This window comes from Pipra filicauda, unplaced genomic scaffold, assembly GCF_003945595.2.
Source record: "Pipra filicauda isolate LSUMZ 115617 unplaced genomic scaffold, ASM394559v2 scaffold2_size9829703_pilon, whole genome shotgun sequence".
Classification (NCBI taxonomy): Eukaryota; Metazoa; Chordata; class Aves; order Passeriformes; family Pipridae; genus Pipra; species Pipra filicauda.
Genome location: NW_024104421.1, coordinates 3,618,505 through 3,636,881, shown reverse-complemented (window position 1 = coordinate 3,636,881; position 18,377 = coordinate 3,618,505). Strand labels below are relative to the sequence as shown.

The 18,377-nt window shown below is 36.9% G+C and overlaps 1 protein-coding gene across 13 annotated transcripts in view; it reads left to right on the top strand.

The window, feature by feature from the left end:
* The window catches only part of ERC1 (ELKS/RAB6-interacting/CAST family member 1), a 288,797-nt gene that overhangs the window by 102,458 nt on the left and 167,962 nt on the right, over positions 1–18,377 (top strand). For 7 of the 13 annotated variants that reach the window (XM_039383120.1, XM_039383123.1, XM_039383125.1 and 4 more), the window contains 4 exons: positions 5,945–6,082; positions 6,991–7,131; positions 8,211–8,351; positions 12,780–12,815. In XM_039383120.1, coding sequence (XP_039239054.1) covers positions 5,945–6,082; positions 6,991–7,131; positions 8,211–8,351; positions 12,780–12,815 — 456 coding nt within the window. The remainder of the gene's footprint in view (positions 1–5,944; positions 6,083–6,990; positions 7,132–8,210; positions 8,352–12,779; positions 12,816–18,377) is intronic. The other 6 variants (XM_039383129.1, XM_039383128.1, XM_039383127.1 and 3 more) reach the window with 1 other exon arrangement.

The window sequence follows — 18,377 nt, the reverse complement described above, 5'->3', positions numbered from 1 at the left end:
AATGACAAAAAGATTTTATCTTCTGAAAAAGCAACAAATTTTTTTAATGGGAACTGTTTCGGGTTTTAACTGGACTCATGTAGTGGTACAGAAGTATGATTGTTTAAGATGCATCAGTAGGCTGGAGTTTTCCCATTTCAAATTCTCTTTCTGTCCTGTCCTTCTTCATGCTGTCCCCACCCCTTCTAGCCTGGTTCTTTTTCTTAAGGCAACTGTGTGTTCCTTTGTTAGCCCATGGTCACTGAAGAAACCTCCTGGTGTAAGGTCCTCTGTACCAGCTCAAGGTGTTACAGAATCCCACTATTTTAGGTTCAGGACATTTCCAAAGTGCATAATGATATTCCAGTGTGATGTTACAAAGACAGTAATGTTCCAGATTGAAGCATTGAAGCAGCAAAAAAAAAAGAAAACTTTGTTGGGAAGCAAAATAAAAATTTATCCAGTCTTCCCTGGGTAGCAGAATTAATGTAAACAAATGTTTGCCACTTAACTGAACAGTTCACCACCTCTGCAGTGAAGTGTTAACTGGGACTACAGAATTCGAAGTTAAGAAGAGAGAGAGAGAGAGAGAGAGAATGAGACCACTATTGGTATCTTGCATTTCATAGTGATTTTAATTTACTTATGCTTAATGAACTTTACACATTTAGTAGATATGCAAACTACTTAAATTGTTTTTTAGTATGATGATTCAAAAATAAGAATCTCTGTATAAAACTTCACAACAGTGTGACCAAGTTTATATCAATTGGTCGGATCATAAAGTGAAAAGAGTGTACTGAGTGCAGCTGAACTTTGGAAGAAACTCTGGCTTGCATTTGCCAAAATCTTAGTGAACAAAGAGAAATTGTTTTGATCTGTCCTGAACTTTAAAACAACTTACAAATCTCACCCTTGCAAGAAGACATGGTATGCCTAAAGCTTCACATTGTTGTTAGTCTTGGGAATTTAACCTTTAAAATTAATCACAAGAACATTCCTTTCAGTCTAATAGTTCAATACAGTAATAGGAATGATGTTCACTCATGTGACAGACCTTACTTCACACTCACAGAGAATTTGTTAATGCTAAATTAAATTATGGATTTTTGCAATTTGTTCAGGACTGTTCCAGTGGTACTTTTGCAGGATTTGCTATAGAAAGACAATTATGATAGTGAGGTTTTCAGTGTGACATTGATAAAACTGGAGCTTAATGTTAGAAAACTGGCCAGTAATATCTGCTTATAGGCTTTCATTATGGTCTCCAAAAATGATTTTCAGAATTACAGTAATAATTATAAATCCAGTACTACAGCTTTCTTGAATGGTCTCTCAGTAATTAAGGTGGTCTCTCAGTAACATCTTACTCCTTTCCCTGAAGCAACAATTTTTTTATTAATTTTTTTCATGTGAACATGTTTGTTTTAATGTGAACATGTCTGATAGGTTATCTTGATTTTGATGCAAGCCCACCTTTCTCAGCTTCTCAAATACTGTGGGATTCCAGCAATTCAGGTATGTCTGTAGGCTCTCAAATTTTTATCATGATATCAGTATTACATTGAAGAGAGTAGCATGTCTCCAGCTAGACAGAATTGTGGCTGTTTTGTCATCATGTACCTGTTTACTCACCCACTCTCCTTTCCAAAAATGCTCTTTTTGTCCTCTTGTTAATATTTCTGATGTGGACAGAATCCCTTCTCCTGTGATTGGTGAGAATCCATCATCTCTTCGTGGTCATTGACCCTGGAGCTGGTGTGACCAATAGTGCATTCCCAAAACCAAGGAAGAAAGGTCACCATTTATGTGAAGTTATGGTTCGTATGCCACAGGAATGGAACAGAAACACTCTCAATCCACCTGATTATTGAGATCCTTTTTGCAGTGCTGCTTTCACCAGAGGAAAGCTATGGTTGAAAAAGCAGGGGAGACTTAACAGAACCCTGAGAAACTCTTTTGCACATCTGCTCTTGTAATACAGTGAAAGAATACTCCCAAGTATTAAATTGTCTTCTCTATACTTGGTGTATATTATGATGAAGATAGGTTACTGATCAAAACAATCTATTTCAAGTGCAGAGTATAAGCAAAAGCATTTCCACTTGTTTCTAGAAAAAAGAGCAGTGAAAGATTTGCCTGCAGTCAAGTAGTATAGCTAGTTACTGCATATTGGAGGTACACACAAACAGTATAATATACAATGAACTTTCTCAAATTGTAAAATATTCTGAATTTCAAGAAAGATGTTTTGCATTATTTAAATATTCCTCCAAATTACTGGATCTTCGTACTTCTAAGAGGGTTGTTTCACTTCTGTTGTCACAGAATGAACTAAGTTAAGGCCTTTACCACTTCTTTCCTTTTACAAGTCAAACAGAGTAGCAAGAAGCAAATTGAAAGACAGAATGCAGGTATTTCTGTTACAACCCAGGGGATGCAAGTGTTATCATTTTAAAGTGTTGGTTGGTGTTTGATAAAAAATAAATATTTGGAAGGATGAAAAAGGTTCTTTTCCAATACCATGGGGTGGTGGGGTGTGGAAGAAATTTAACAACCAGTTCACAAACCCACTTAATTTATTCAGAAGTCATAGATACAATAGAAATTGTTTTCCAAGTGTTCCATTTCCACATGCCCTGGGGTGGGCACTGGGTCTACAGAAGAATTTCTTGATGGAAGCATGATACAAAGGATTTGCTAGTAACCTCTAACTAGAGGAATTTGGGAATCTGGTGGCCTTGATGGATATTTAACTAGATGTGTCTCATTAAATCCCTGGGCTATTTTTAATTTGTATTTGCTTGTGGTTTTCAGTGAGATCAGTATTTGTGAGAAGTAGAATGCTTCCTTGCCTTTGGAATAGAATGCCAGAGGAAGCTTCTCTTGCCTCTGCTCCTGTGCTTCGGGGCTGGAAGGCAAAATAATTAGTTCCACACAACTAAGAATAAATCACCCAGGTTGAAACGTGATAGTGCTTGACAACTGGCAATGTTGGAAAAAATATTTCAGTAAATCATTATTGATGAGAAAGTTGGTGTGCAGACCAGATGATTCCAGTGTAGGTATGTGTACCTTTACAGTAAGGATAGTGTTGCTAACTTATCCATAGATGGCTGTCTTTACCCTGCAAAACAAGTATATATGGCAAGATTAAAGATAGTTAAAAATAATATCTTTTTTATTTTTCCTTTTTAGAAAGATGGTACAGTTATATATATAAATACTTTAGTTTACAGCATTTCAGAGATTTATCGTCTTCTGAGTATTTCAAGACTAACGAGTGTTCATTCAATCCTTGTCCCTTTATGTTTTCCACAAGACTTGGAGATTCCACCGAGGTTTATTTCATCTTTTGTTGGGGAGAAAAGAAAAATCTAATTTTGCTTACCTGTTTTATTTTCATCGATTTTGATCCATTGTGCCAGTTCATTTTCTGTAGTTTAAGGGTCATGTCCTTCACTGGGGACTCCCAGTTATCTGCCCCTGCAAAAGGCACAGCTGCAGGTGCAGAGGGGTTTTTAAGTAGTGCCTAGATGTTAGTATGACTTGGAATATTTCTGCATACTGCTGTTCCCTGGATGATAACAAACTCACCATTTATTACTCCAGACTGAAAAATATGCATATAGACTGAAAGAATAGACAGGTTCACACTTCATACACGTTACATTCTTGTTTTAGGGTTTTTTAATAGCAGAGGGTGCAATTGTAAAGGGAAGATGAGTATTGTCATACAGCTGTCTTCTTACTCTGGTCATAGCAAACAGTGTTATTGAAACATGAAAATGCACACTGTGCAAATGCTTGTGCTGCCTTGGTAATCATCTAAATATATACTGAAGCTGAATTATTTAGCTGCCTCTTGTGTGTGGTTTGCTCGCAGCAGAAAGTCACTCTGCACTATCCCCTCCTCAGCCAGCCAGAGCCTTTGGCGAGAGTGTTTCTCCTTCAGAAGTAAACAGGAGTCTAAGAATAACTCAGCCTCCTTTGTAGTATATTTTCATGGTTGACTGTCTAAACACCAGCCTGTCTAGACAGCTTATGACACTGGCAGCTCCTAAGGTCAGAAGCAACCACTGGGCTACTCCTGGGGACGTTACCTCCTCAGCAGCCCTACGTGTGGGCACCAGTCAGTTTTCACTCACAATAGTAGGGTTCTTTCTGAGGCTCCATGGACTACATAAGGCATTAAAAAATAGATATGAGTGTATAAAGAAGGAATTTCCAATTCTTACAGTTATTTCTGACTCACATGATACGTCTCCGGTTATGGTTTCCTGGTGCTCTTTAATTTTGTTTTGTCATATCATTTGTGTTGTGCCCAAATTTAGTTTTGAGCATAACTTGGAGGCCTAATACTTTTTTTCTTTCCTAATAGAAACTAATAACAAAGATAAACCGAACCAAATTTCAGTCCATTCCTTAAACAACAACAAAAAACTTAGATAGTTCTTCTGCTAGCAGTAATATATAAACTGTGTACAAAGCTGAATCCCAAATTTACTGTGCTTGCTTAAAAGAAATGAAAAATATGGTATAAAGAGTCTTAGACCAAAAGACTCTTCCATGCTCATGGGTTATAAAGGAACATTTGCAAATGTTTCCCTGAATTAGGTCATTCTTCCTTCTAGCTTTCACTTGTTAACATATCTGCCATTATTTGTGACTAGGTGTTCAGTCTCTTGCAAAATCTTTTATGGTTATCATTACAGATCTAGACCAGTTTCTAAAACTGCCATAAAATCATAGGATCATTTGGGTTGGAAAGGATGTTAAAAATCATCTTGTTCCAATCCCTGTATTCTACTGTGTTCCAGATGTAATTTTAATAGACATAGCAAAGTAGAAGTGGATGTGTCTACACAGCCATTTTCTCTGGAATCACAGCAACTCAGTTTTTCCAACACTGAAGAGTAAAACCTGGGTATAGTTGCTATATTTCCAGTAACCAGGCTGCTGCTAACTGCTGTTTAAAAGGTGAAACAAAAAGATTAGTTAATGCTTTAATTCAGCATTGTGAATACTGGACTAGATAGCCTTTGAGGCTGTCTGGTTGCATTATTTCTTACAAATGTCTTTGAAAGAATATCTTCCTACAAGTATTTTGGAGATGGGTACCTTACATGCCATGTCATTCACCAGTTTATGATGTACATTTTCTGATGCAAGAAAAGCTTGTCAGAACAACACAAAAAAAAAGAAGCAACTGAGAAATCTGTATACAGTTTACTCATATGTTGATAAATTTTGGGTTTTTACAGGTTATCATGATGTTAATGTGTATATATGCATAAAAAGGGTTTAGCATTAGGTCTTCTCAGTGTATCAGAAGATATATTCAGGACTCATTAGGTCTTCTCGGTGTATCAAAAGATATATTCAGAACTTATAAATAGATCAAATTCTACACCCACAGAAAACAAGGCTGATATGTTTTCTACCTAAGGAGTGGCACTTTGCCATCATCCATCACATAGCAAGCCACCATGTAAGATGAACAAGAAACATTGCCAGTACAGCAAAAATATGATAGTACCAAAGAAAATATTTGAAACGATACTTCTTCAAAACTTCTTAGTAATCAGGAGCCTTTTTTAGTTTACATATGTTTTTCTCAGCTTTTTTCCTTTCTTATTGTTAATGCTTTCATCATCCTTCAGTCACACAGTGTCCACCATCCTTGGAAATTAGGAATAATACCCTTTCTTTATGTTGTTTTTGTAAAGACTGTTTAATGTTTCTTGCTGAATTCCTTCCTCATTGTTGGAAACGTTACAGATTCCTTGTTATTATTCTATGGTTTTGCTAACATCACTTGATGTTTTGATGTAGAGTTATAAGAATTAAACCCTTACCCACTTCCTTTGCTTTAAGAATAATTTTAACGATTTAATATACTCCTAGGATGATTTTGGATGGTTTTGCTTCATGTTGCCTTAAAATTTACCCCTTTCCTTTTAAGATTGAAAATCTTCAAGAGCAGCTGAGAGACAAGGAGAAGCAGATGAGCAGCTTGAAGGACCGAGTGAAATCCTTGCAGGCCGACACCACAAACACTGACACTGCCTTGACCACGCTGGAAGAAGCGCTCGCAGAAAAAGTGAGTATGGAAGGCGTGATCCCCTTCCCTGGGGAGTTCCTTTCGCTGATAACCTCTCTGAAGTCGCTGTCCCGCGCATTCCCTGGACGGCGCATCCCGGGCAGGGCGGCGGCGGCCGCATCCCGCGGGGCCGGGGCGCGTCCCTCGCCAGAGGGCGCTGCAGGACGCGCCAGTGCGGCGGGAACGGCGGCGTTCCCAGCGTGGAATCCAAGGGATTCTCTTGACAACTAACCCTTTTTGTATGCTGGCACGATTCTCGGGAGATAGCAGGCCGAGAGAACAGGCTTTTCCATTCTGTTTTGCTGGGACAACTTTTAGACTTACTTTATTATTTATTTTTTTTTGCGGTACCCAGAGAACCAGAGCTACAGCTCCTTTAGTCTGTCAGATTCTATGAACTATGGTAAAGCTGTGGAATTCACTTGCATCCTTTCAGCTTCCAGGATAACCGAAGCTCCACTGATATCTGGTGTACTGAAAAGTCGTTTTGTTGTCTTTTCTTACTGTATATCAATCCTGGTGTCACATATGCGCTGCACCCTTTCCTCTCTGAAGGACCACAGGCTTAACTGTACATTGTGGAAAAATAAGATTTAAGTAAGTCAGAAAGTGATATGTAATGTACCCTGGTTTGGGTTAATTTTGATTATCAGAACGAGATAAATTGCGTTGCGTTGTAGCAGCCCTGGGAACTTTCAGAGATCCAGAAAACCTGGTATTTCGTAGCAATAAATCCATATATTTCTGAAGGTTCTTCCTTCTTGAGGATCTTTAAATCCATAAGGAAAAGGGCAATATCCTACACTCCTCCTCCTCATTTAAAGTATATAAGAAGTGTTGTGATAAGAAGTCTCAGAAGTTGAACTGACTAAGAGGGATTTTCTTCACAGAGTGCTTTCTTTTGCCAGGAAAAGACCATTGAGCGCTTAAAGGAGCAGCGTGACAGAGATGAACGAGAAAAACAGGAAGAGATCGACAACTACAAGAAAGACATTAAGGACCTGAAAGAGAAAGTCAGCATTTTACAAGGAGATCTCACAGAGAAAGAGGTTGACCAGCAACACAGATCTGTTGTGACAGAATTGTTTGTTGTATATGTTTGCTATATTTGAGATGAAGAAAACTTGCTTTATAGCAGTTGTCCTTCAACAAAGCTTATCTGGTAAAACACGGTATTTGAGAATTTGCAAAGCATTGATATTTCAGAACCACCTTTTCAGGGATAGCAGCCATGCCCTTATTTGCAGCAGTTAATTGTGTTAGTAGTGGATGACTGACAGTCGGTGACAGCATTGACCAGAGCTGTGCTTATGGACAACTGAAGGCAGAGAACTGGCTTGTTCCTGCCTAAATGTAGGGAGGAAAGGACAGAGGCTGATCAAAGCTATGGGTGCCTAAAGCATGAGGATAATGTTTATTCCTAATGTATTGTTCCACAAAACAGATAGTTCTTTTGACTCTCAAGTCTTTTCTTGATTAATTAAGTTGATTGTTGGTAATGAGTAAGTTGGCCAGACAAATGAACTTAATTGTATGAGAGAAGTATAAGTGCTCTCTGTTCCTCTCTTGTGTACTTACAGTCTTTTTTCAAAACTCAATCAAAGTAAAACAATACAAAAACTACATACCCAGGAAGTACTAAGATTTTTGTCTACATAGAAATCAGCATTTGACAGGAAGAAACCTGACCAAAAATGGCTTGGAAGGCAAGGAGTTGGGATGTCTTCTGGAGTTAGGTAGCATGAATCAGTTCACTCCATGGAAGGTGTATACAGAAAATCTTTGAACCCTTTCAGTGGCTAAATCTGCTAACCACATACAATTTTAAATACAGTTTTATTGAAAACAATTTTTTCTTAAACATGACTGTCACTGGAGCACAAGTTCCAGTTTACAGAATCGTCCATCTTTCAAAATTATTTTACGATTAATTTAGACAATGTTGTATTTTGATTCTGAAAACCTGAATTAAATGAAGCTGTCTTAAGTCAGTGACATGAACATGCTGAAAAAATATTGTTCAAAATTGGATCCTGAACATAGTGTGAAGGGATAGAAAAAAAATAAGGACGGAAAAGAAACTAGCTGTTGCACTTACTTGATAGTTATTTCACATCTTTTAATTTAGACATCACTGCTGGATCTGAAGGAACATGCTTCATCATTGGCTTCATCAGGACTGAAGAAAGATTCAAGACTGAAGACACTAGAAATTGCGTTAGAACAGAAAAAGGAAGAATGTTTGAAGATGGAAACTCAATTGAAAAAGGTAATTCATGTTTATGTGTGTGTTGTAAGCATACAGTGCTAAACACATTGGCCATGTCTACAATAAACTTTGGAATCTAAGAGCAAATTCTTGGAGTTGTTTTCCTGCAGGAACTGTGAAGGTGTGTCCATGCAAACCCTGTCACAAGCTGTAGTATGGAAGTAACTTTCAGACACCTGTGCTAATTTTGGAGTTCATTTACATGCAGTAACAGTGCTGTTGGCTTTTTTTTTTAACAGGTACTAGGAATTAAAGGCTTAGTCATCTTCAGTATGGTTCATAGCAGTAATTGTGCCATTAAACTGGTGTAAAACCTAAAAAAATAACAGCTAAACATTTCACATACCAATTATCAGTGCTTACAGGTGTTAATGTGATAAATTCAGGTACATGATTGGCCCAGCCTGTAGGAAAGCATAAAAACAAATGAACAGAATATGTCACCAGTGAAGTTTATGGTCTTTTGTTTTAATCTCATTGCCAGTCACTGCTGATATATTGGTAGGATTTTGCTGTTCAGAAGAATAGTACTCTATTACAAGCAAGCTAATTCATTTGAACAGCATCTTTGGGTTATGTTTGCATTGCCTTCTTTATTTTAGCTGTGAGTAGCATAAATACTGCACTGTTGAGAAAAACATTTGTTTGATTTTAACTATTTGATTTTAAAAGAGCTGTGATGAAGAAGCACAAAACACACTAACCAAAATAGTGATAACCCTTCTGTTTATAAAATTAGAACTAGACAAAATGTAACAGGTTTTAAAAGAAATTTAAAATTGTGGATTGTGGAGTTCTAGCTGCTACTTTACATCTAACCAGGAAAAGGAGTGCCCATGCTGTAGTTTGGAACTCTGTCCTAGTTCCTTAAATGAATTTGAGATCAAATTTTGAGTCATCAGTTAAGACCTGTTTAGGATTCCTGTTGTGTGGGTGTAAAGTGTGTGTTAATGCACCTGAGAAGTCTGTGTAAGTGAAACTCTATATATGCATATATAGACCCATGTTTGTCCATAGTTCTATCACACAAAATAAACAGTTCTGTTACTCAGCATCAACAGAGCCCAGTAGCAATAAAAGATAATTGTACACAGATTAATTGGTCTCACAGGCTCTTTTCAGTGGGTGAGTATTTCAGAAGTCCTAAAGGACCCTTTCACTTTGAATTCTCTGTCATGAGTTGCAGCTTCATCTTGTGTCAGTGTGTTACTGGTAATGAGTTGAGGAATCTGTTGGAACTAAGATTTTCCAAAGTTTGTTAGGGCAGTTGGATGATAGTTTTGGTTTGTAGGCAGACACCTGCAGTGGAGACTGTTGTAATCACTTCAAGATGATTCTTTTCCTGAGGGTTAAAAGGGGAAAATAGCTCAAATGTAAAGAGCACTATTAATTGTACAGGAGAGATATGGGACAAATAACTGTATTCTTAATTTGGTTCTGAGAAAAACAGTGAATATAAACTTCTTGTACTGTAAGCACAAATAAGATTTGCATCTTCTCACCCATAGAAGCTACCTAAATCATTGTCAGGATGGTTCAAGTTCTACAACAGAAGAAAATTGATAGGCTACCATTACCTATGTGCAATATAAAACCCTTCCCTAATACTCTGGTTATCTGCTCCTCTGCTTCAGGCATTATTGTTTACTAGGACTTTTGGACCATTGTTTCCTGTGCAGAGACCCTAAAGTACTCTCTCAAGTCCTACAGAGACAAAATCATCAATACTTTGTTCCTTTTTTAAGTACTGTGTTATGTTGGGCTACTGCATTCTTCTGATTCAAGGGAAAATTCAAATTCTATGGAAAGATTTTTTTGGTGATAAGAAGTCAGTTTACAATTACTTTTTATATAGGAATCTAACCTCAGGACCCAGGTATGCAGTAATTAACTGCATTTGCTTTCCTCAAGTTGAACAAAAAGGCCCACTTCTACCACTATCTTTCTTGCTTTCTAGAACCAAGTCATGGTTACTCTTAGTTACTCAAGAAAATATAGTAAACATTCACTTGAATATGTTTTATACTTAGGAGTAACTTTAGATATTTCTTTAATAACCTTTTTTCCAGCTGTTTTTAATTTCCCAGAGTTTGTTTTTTTTTTTTGTAGCTTGCACAGAAGTAAAAAAAAAATGTATTTTTAAAGGCTTTCTCTTTTTAATGCATTGCAGTTATTTATTCAGGCAGTTTGACATTTTCAAGACGGATTAGTTCCTTCTCATCCCTGAAACAATTATGACAGATAATCCAGCTCCATTTTAAAGCTTTGGTTTTACACATCTGCATTGTTAACCATTGCAAATAATGGTCATAATGAGCCTTAAAACTAATGGCTACATAAGAGCATTCAGTTTAAAACTGAATTAGAGGCTCATTCTGTTGAGAATTATCTTAGTGTAGATTTGCATAAGACACAGGCAGGAAGGAAGCTCTCGTGTGCCTCTTAACAATAAATGACTAAAAGCTTTTTCTTTTAGGTTGTTTCCCTTACTGTTTGAACAGAGATGTGTCTAACATCAGTCTTGTTTGCCTTGCCTCTTATTTCCAGTGAACAGTTCGAGTACTTTCAGTTAAATCTATTGGCTTCATAAGTTAAGAAGCTGACAGAAGAGACTGAATTGGACTACTGTTAAGCTATTAGATAAAAAAGATTTGGGCAGTCCTTGGAAAAAACTCTTGCTAAATCTCCAAACAGTAAGCCTCTGAGAAATCATGAACCATGCAAACTTCCACTTTTTCTGTAAAAGAGATTTAATTTTGTGCTAAACTGAAATATTATTAGCCAAGTGGAGTGCAGGTGTGCTGAAAAGTTGCTGGTATTATTTTTCTTTCCATGTCAACCTCCAGTGTCTGACTTGAGGTGTCCACTTCTCGTTGTTACTATTCCTCTTCTCACTAATAACTATTTTATATTGATCCTTGACTTAGAGACTAAAACTGCAGTTTTTCATATTCTTTTTTTCCCCCAAATAATGCTACTATAGTTATGCCAATCTGTGAGCTTAATATTCTAATTATTCCACTGTCACTGCTTCTGTGCTCAGCTGTCAGCCTTCTGCCAGCAGGAGATACTGTGGGAGGTTGTGAATGCTGAAAGCAAGCCATAGATAGATCCCTGTTGAGTTTACATGGCCTGGTGTCCTGTTTTCCTTTTAGCTGAGGTGGAATCATTAGAGGCAAATCACACACAGGGGGTTCTCTCCCTGTTTTTATGTGAAGTGGTTTTATGCTGTGTTTTTCTTTTCCTTAGGAAAGTCTTTTTCCAAGCTCCTATTTTAATGTAATAATTTTATAGTGAAAAGGTTTTCCTTTAGTTGCTTTTCTTTAGGATACTCTTTTCCCAGCTTTTTCTGTCTTGTCTTTCCCAGCCAGTATACTTTCTTTCTTTTTGTTTTTCTAATTTGGAAGAGACCAACTAGTATTATAAGTTGTTCCAGCAAAGATAAGTGGATTTTTGTCCATCTTAATTTCCATTGCATAGTTTTTCTCCCTATAGGTATACTCCTTATTTCTAGGGAAAAGAAATTGTCCAAAACCATATGTTAACAAACTTCCCCTTGGTGCAGTTCTAGGAACTGTTCATCAGAGAATGTTAGCAGTGATTCCCTGCCAGGAAAATACCTCTGGATTCAACAGGCTCGCTCAGAGGGTGTTTGGGTTTGGGGGTTTTTTTCTGCTGTGGTGTTCTTTTTTCAAGTTCAGGAGGATAGTATCTTTCAAAAGCAGGAGAAAAAATTACTGAATGAAGTGTTCACCAAATTCTAACCTTTCCCAAGATTTACTTGACTTATCTAATACAAACCCTGGTGCTTTTTATTTTTGTGAACATGGATTTCCTGTCACAACTGAAAATATTGCCGATAATATCGGTAGATGAAACAGAAATACTGGCTTTTGTTCTCATCTGATGGGGTTTTTTTTGAAGAAGGGACAGTAAATGATGTATTCAACCTAGACAGAAAAAGGCTACCAGGGAAATCAGGATGTCTTGTAACAGTAAAAGTAAAAACCCGGCAATTGTTCAGTGTTCAGATAGTGTCAGTTACTGAATTAACTTTCTAAACCATTTAGCTGTCTGGAAATTGATACAAGGGAAGCACTAGAAATCAAAGTCCTTCTCAATCTATGAAACTCGTATATAAACCCACAGAACTATGTTAAATATGTGGGGACTGGGCAAATCTGTTAAACTGAAAAATTAAGGTGAAGTTTGGAACTTGCATGAGGGTAACTCTCCATATTTCTCCTGTTTCAAAAGCTGGTTAGTAATGCATGGTAAAACCACTAATTAAGATTCTGTCGTCTTAGTAAATTAATGTTGCAGCTATTATTTTAAATTCTTTTCTTGTTGCATCTTTTCCTTTTCTCTCTCACACTGTTCTATCCCAAATTTTCTCCATCTTTTCCTATCTTCTTTCTCCCTTTTTAGCACCCTGAAGTTTTATTGAGTCATCCATCCAAGCTAGTAAGTCCCCTGGCAACCTGAGAGGCTGTTGCCAGGCATATTTAATTTTTTGTGTTGCATGTGCATTCACCTGTGCTTTTATATTTGGACCAACACAGAGTATACTGTTGAATTACTTTAGTAGTAGGTATGGATAGAATGGATACAAACAAAATGCTATGGTATATCTGGCCAGTCATGTTCAGAAAAGCTTTCTGAGATGTTTTCACTATTTGACTGCGTTGGTCTGACTGCATTTCTGTTTGGTCAGCTTAATACTGTGTCAATGCTTTTGTTTCCCTTTGCTGCTGATGCTTAAAGTGTCTTGTAGCTTTTCTATCATCTCCATTGTCTGTCCATTTTCAGAGCAAGAATGTAGAATTTCCATGCAAATCAAGCTTCTTGCATGAAAGTATTCTGTAACACGATGTACAGCAGCGCATTAGAAATAACAATTAAGTTACAGCAAGTAAGAGAGTGCTTAAAAACTTGTGTGACCATTAAGCTCGCTGGTACTATGTCAGTTTAATTTTGGATCCTATTACCAGCCTCCTGTTTGATGTCAAAGAGCACTCCTGTTGAGGAGTGTTTGTATAATAATATCTTGACACCGTAAATTACGTAATCCAAGGTGGTTTTCATGAGAGATTTCTTTTGTGGCTCTGTGCATAAAAAATGGTGTTACAAAACTTTCATGAGTCTGATACCTGTGTTACTCCTGACAATGTTCAGGGTAAATGTCTATTCTGACAATCATTTTCTGAGGGTCAGAGAATTGCCGGTGCTTGCAATAGTCCAGTTTTAGTGGCATCCCATATTAGAAATTATTTTAATAGAGCAGATAATACAATGCATTTATGGGACTAGATTTCTGAAGAGAGTTGTGCTGTGCAGTAGAAAATTCTCTTAGAATGCACTAGGGCACAGAGACTCTTACACTGCATTTTGAATTATTTATTATATGTAAAAACAGACATGAATAAATATTTTAAGGTGTTTGGTGCACAAAGAAAAAAACCGAGCAATTTTCTTGAAGGTTAGTAGGTATGGCTTGGATATGGTCAGTGGATAAAGATCTCTTATAAAGTTAGTGGATATGGCATTTGAAGTATTTAATTATTTAGTATTTCACAACAGAAAATATTTTTCCCCAAGTTTTATATGTTCAGGTATGAAAAACAGATTCAAGTGTTTTCTCCTAAATGGATACATTCCCCCACTTTAAAATAATTTTCCAAACTCCAAACCGACAGATTGAGTTGTTACAACCCATTACTAAACTTGTTTAGTCCATCCTGTTCAATAGACTCTTTATCAATTGTTTCTGGTTTTGCAAAACCTTTTAAATCTTTAAGCTAATGTTTCTTACGTTATTTGCTTCAGTCTGAGATTTTTATTTGGTTTTGTCTTTTTGAAAGAAACTCAACCATAACAACTGTTTTCTGGAACAGAAATATGTTGCTTTTAGTAATTTTTTAACACTAGTAATTTTTCATTCAAAGATTTTATCCTTGTACCAGATTTTGATGCCCCTGTTTAAATCCATCTAAACCAATTAAAGGTTAAATGCATTATTTGTTTGTTTATACTCAGTAGAAAGCTAGATTAGCAATTAGAAACTTCCCAAATATTCCACCTGCACTGATTATTCCCCATCCTGAAAAGGGAGGAAGACCTTCCCATTGTCTCTATCCATTGTCACAGCCTCTCTCCTAGGTCTGCCCATTTGAGCAGGTGGCAGCAATACCAGGTAGACCATTCACCAATTACCATTCTGGTTCCAAGCAGCTGCTGGATACAAGTACAGCAGAAGCAGGAATCAACACCTCGGTGTGCAGGACATGTCAGCACAAACAGGGTTAAGACTGGAAGCTGGTGCTGAATGTTAGCCATTGGGAGGAGAAAACACATTGGATTTTGCTGGGAGAATGAGTATCTGGGATTACGATGAAAATTCCACTGAACCTGGGACGTGGGGAAGAAGAGGGGGTTGTATGTGAGCAGAAGATGTGGGGCTAGAGGTGCTGTTGGATATAACTGGAGGAAAATCTCCCAAACCTGAAAAAAAGTGATAGGAAAAGGACGAGGACAATTGATAGATTAGTCGAATCTGCCTGGATAAGAGGAGTGGAATTTGAACCTGGCTAAATAGTGTTGATAAGAGGTTGGGAAAATGAGATATAATATGAAAAGATTGTACTTGGTGCAAATAGACAGGAGAGTTAGTGTCAGGAGAGCATATTCTCTACAAAATCTATAATAGCATGTAAAATTTCTGAAACTTCCTGTTACTCTAAAGTCAGAAATTACAAAAAGTTGGAACTAACTGTGTTCTGTTCTCCAATATGATATAGCCAATGTACAGGGTATGGTACAAGAGGCTTTCTGAAGGCCAGGTTGGATGGGGCTCTGAGCAACCTGGTCTAGTAGAAGGTGTCCCTGTCCACGGCAGAGGGGTTGGAATGGTAAATGATCTTTAAGGTCCCTTCCAACCCAAACCACTCTACGATTATATGATGGCTCTGAAAGTTCCAGTCCTGATGATGCTTCATGACGATGTCAGCATCTTATCGTGCAGGGGAAAGTTGGAGAGGTTTTCTCCCTGCATTTCTTATACCTAAAAAATTTAAACTTACCTGCTGTACCCCTCCCAGAAACCTTGTTAAGATAACACTCACTTTGAAAAATTAAATATCCAAAAGCTGGGAAATGGCCAGTGCCACGTTGTGTGGTCTTTCTCATTTTTCATTGTGAGGTAGTTGTTACAGCATTTTATAACTAAATTATTGTCTGCTAGACTCTTGCTGGCTTCAGTATTGCATGACAAATGCTCCAAGAGCGAGCCAGAGATATATGAGGGAGATGGTAATCATCTAGAGAAATTAGATGATCAAATTTTTTTTAGTAGTAGGAAAGCACTGAGTGAATACGGCAGGATATTGTTGCGTTTCATTTTTTCCCCTGCACAACAGGTATAATAACACATCCTCATTTCTCACTGGTGATGTTATGAAGTTGATTAGTTACTGTTTGCCAAAAAATAGCCTGCAGTCATGATTAGCATGATAGAAAGAAAACTGGGGAAATATTTTTTTTTGGTCATTTTGCAATTTAAAAGAAACGAAGTACAGAGCCATACACTGAATATCCAGAAGCAGGTCCTGAATATCGGATCGTTACTTGAGTTCTGTTTTTGTAAAACAGTGGTAGCTGTGGTCAGTTGAATAAAGTCCAGATCAGAGGAGGCAGGTGAGGGGGTTGAAGTTTGCTCATAAAGACAGACATTCCCTGAGCATTTCGCTTCTGTCTTTATACGTTGTTTGTGTTTTTGTAAATTCCAAAGAGAGCAAATTTTCAATGTCTAATAACAACTATGGAACTGATATCTTTCTGAAGAGATTACTTTTTTAAGTGATAGTAATTGCCTTCTCTTGAGGCATCTTCCAGTCTTTATAATTTTTTATAGAGAAAATAATTTGTTTATGAAGTGATTCCAACATTATTCAGTGTCAAAAATTTGCAGTTACATTAACAAAGACTAACCATTTAAAGATGGTTAAAAGACAACAAATAACTCTTTGTGACAGACTCAAGTTTACAGTGCATAGTATATGAGAGAATTTCCTGAGCCTTTTGCTTCCATTACAGCCTTCTCCAAGAGCTTTCTTACAATATGTGGTGTGCAGAGCCTTGGAACTAAAGGAAGAGAAAGTCTGGTTGTTTTTTAAATTTATAATTTTATTGAAGCTAATAATGACACAATAGAAGGCAGCACAAATGTCTTATCAATTGAATTGCTGCCTTCATCATAGGAAAAGTACAGAAAGTGAGTGTGTTTGTCTTTTGCAGTAAATAGTCATAATATATTTTTGTATTTGTGTGTGCATTTACTATTTTTAGGAGACATGAGGCACCCTTGGATGTAGGAGGGTGGATTAAAATGGGATTTCAGGTTCTTGGGAACTTCCACATTGTGGCCAAAAGTTTTTGGCAATATTTATATGTGAAATGTTAAACTGAATTTACTGTCTCAATTCATAGGTAAAAGTAGAAAGTGTTTGCTGTGAATTATTTGCTGTTTGATTTAGTTAATCTTTTAGGAATATTGATTTGGAATCTTAGTCATAATGTTTGGAATTTTTATTTACATTTTAGAACCTTTAAATTGGATCTGTGCTATTGTTTTCTTCCCTGCTTCTGGCATGCTTTAAGCTGTGTAAGATTACCTTTCCTCTTAATAAAGAGGGTTTTGGCACAAGAAATATCAACTTAGAAAATTCTTTTTAATGTGTTTTGTCTTCCTCTTCTCTCCATCTGTAAATAGTGGTTATTTCTGTGAAACATTGGTCATCTTTGTTTTAGTTGTAGAAGTTGGCTTTGTCAGCTGATTTTCTGTGGAAGCAATAGAAATTATAGTACATTTATTTGAGGAACAATCACTCTTTCTTATATTTCTTAGGTACCTGAAGCACTCACCCCATCGCTTACCACAGTCCAGATGGGAAATGATGGCTAAGAGCAGGAAAGCAGAAAGCTGTTAAACCACCTTTTAGTTTATAGTCCCTCTTAAGAACTGTGAGAGCATATCCAGAGTAGTGAGCTTAAGCTATTCTCTGTCCTGAACCACTTGGAATTTGAAACTGAATTCACACTGGCAAAGATTAATACTGATCAGATGAGCTTTGCTAGTGAAAACATAGTTTAAGAAAGTGCTGCTTTCTAGCTAAAATGTGACTGTGTTTCTTAGGCAGATCAATGCAGAATGAAACATGCAGATTTGGTTGTGCTTTTGAAAGTAGCTTCAATTCACCTGTTTGACTCCACACAGGAACAGACTTAGAGAGTTAATGATGGGATCATAGTGACAGTTAAGAGGTTTAAAATAGCCTGTATTGAGGTAAACTGCATGGCCTGTGCAGAGTCTTGTTTGTCAGAGGAGAAAGAGCAGTGTTCCCTTCACCCTAAGCAAGCTGCTTTTTAAATTTATATTATTTTCATTATACTTTTTTAATGCATTATCACATTTGTTTGTAACTATATTAAGAGACGGCAGATTTACAGATACTGTGTCAGGCAGAGATGGAAGTCGAACTTATTGAAATATACTTCTTAGAGTCTCATAATACAGAAGAAACTCTTAGTGCATTTGTCATTTATATGTTGATTCTGTTTCAAAAATGAAATTACTACTTATTTTGGAATTTTTGTACACCTTTAGGTGGGTAGGAGAAGTTGTATGTGGGGTTTTTTACTGCGAATATAGGAATTCATTATGTGAGTTTAACTGTTTGGTTTAAAAAAAAAACCCCAAACTGATGAATTATTTTGCACAATGTTGCATTGGGAAGGTAGCCAATTTCCCATGTTCCAAATCTTGATGTGAGTTTGTGGGAAACCTCTAAATGCACTGGTTTTCTCTCCTATACAATAAATGAATCCAGTAGGATTTTAGATATGGTCATGAAACACATATTTTGTACAAAACCCACAAAATGGACCAAAGGCACTCAGTCAGTAATTCTCGACTCAGGAAGTGGTCTCCAGTTTACACCATATCACATAACGTTCTCTTTGTGTTAGGTG